Source organism: Hylobates moloch, unplaced genomic scaffold, assembly GCF_009828535.3.
Source record: "Hylobates moloch isolate HMO894 unplaced genomic scaffold, HMol_V3 SCAFFOLD_17474, whole genome shotgun sequence".
Taxonomy (NCBI): domain Eukaryota; kingdom Metazoa; phylum Chordata; class Mammalia; order Primates; family Hylobatidae; genus Hylobates; species Hylobates moloch.
Window position 1 is genome coordinate 1 of NW_026669749.1, and position 1,074 is coordinate 1,074.

A 1,074-nucleotide genomic window follows, 5' to 3' on the forward strand; every position below is an offset into this window, starting at 1 on the left:
TAAATATATATATAAAAGGAAAGAGAAGTGGTTATGTTTCCAGGTTTGAAAACTTTCACAGTATTATTTTAAGCTGCAAGAGACATATGCCTAACTTCCTCCTTTTAGCGATCTCAAAACTACCCCATGTTTACTAAGCTCTTCCGTGGCCAGGTGGGGTGCTTTGGAAGCCCTAGAAGAGGTCATGTGATGTTTTTTCCCCTCGGACTCACACATGTACAGTAGGCACATACGTCCTGGAGCTGACTTGGGGTTGAGTCTTTTTCTTTTTTGGAGACAGAGCCTTGCTCTGTCGCCCAGGCTAGAATGCAGTGGCACAATCTCGGCTCACTACAACCTCTGCCTCCTGGGTTCAAGTGATTGTCCTGCCTTAGCCTCCCGAGTAGCTGGGATTACAGGTATGGGATTACAGGCATGCCCCACCACACCCGGCTAATTTTTTTTTTTTTTTTTTTTTTTACAAAAGTTTATTCTTAAACGTACAACAGCTCCAAGACAACACTTAATTCAAGCTATACGTGGCAAAAGATGTTATGGCAGGGAATAGAAAGGTTTAAATACGGATGAAATAAAGGGTCACCATCTCCTCAGGCACAAGGAACAGGTTACTTTTTGCCAGATTTCTTAATTCCACCTGTGGCTAAGGGCCCCTTCCCCGCGGCCTTCGCTTTTAGCTCCTCGAGTTTCTTCTGCTCCTCTTTTTGTTTCTGCTTGAAAGCCTTATCTTCCTCGTCCATCTCCTTGGCCTGCTTCTTGGGCTGTTTCAGTGGCTTCTTCTTGCCACCTTCGCGGCCGGACATGGCGCCTGCCGCCCCTTCCCCAGACCCTGCCACCGGAAACGGAGCGTCTGTCCCTACCCTCTGTCGTAGACAGCGAGACGGCCCCCCTTTTTTTTTTTTTTGAGACGGAGTCTCGCTCTGTCACCCAGGCTGGAGTGCACGGGCGCGATCTTGGCTCACTGCAAGCTCCGCCTCCCAGGTTCATGCCATTCTCCTGCCTCAGTCTCCCGAGTAGCTGGGACTACAGGCGCCCACCACCATGCCCGGCTAATTTTTTTTTTTTTTTTTTTTTTTT

At 48.3% G+C, this 1,074-nt stretch overlaps 1 protein-coding gene across 1 annotated transcript; it reads right to left on the minus strand.

Moving 5' to 3' along the window:
- Positions 1-444: 444 nt before the first annotated feature.
- On the minus strand, positions 445-872 carry LOC116465987 (translation machinery-associated protein 7). The gene has a single exon (XM_032148866.3). It carries the CDS (start codon positions 798-800, stop codon positions 606-608), a length of 195 nt encoding a protein of 64 aa, XP_032004757.1. The 5' UTR covers positions 801-872; the 3' UTR covers positions 445-605.
- Between the last annotated feature and the right edge of the window lie 202 nt (positions 873-1,074).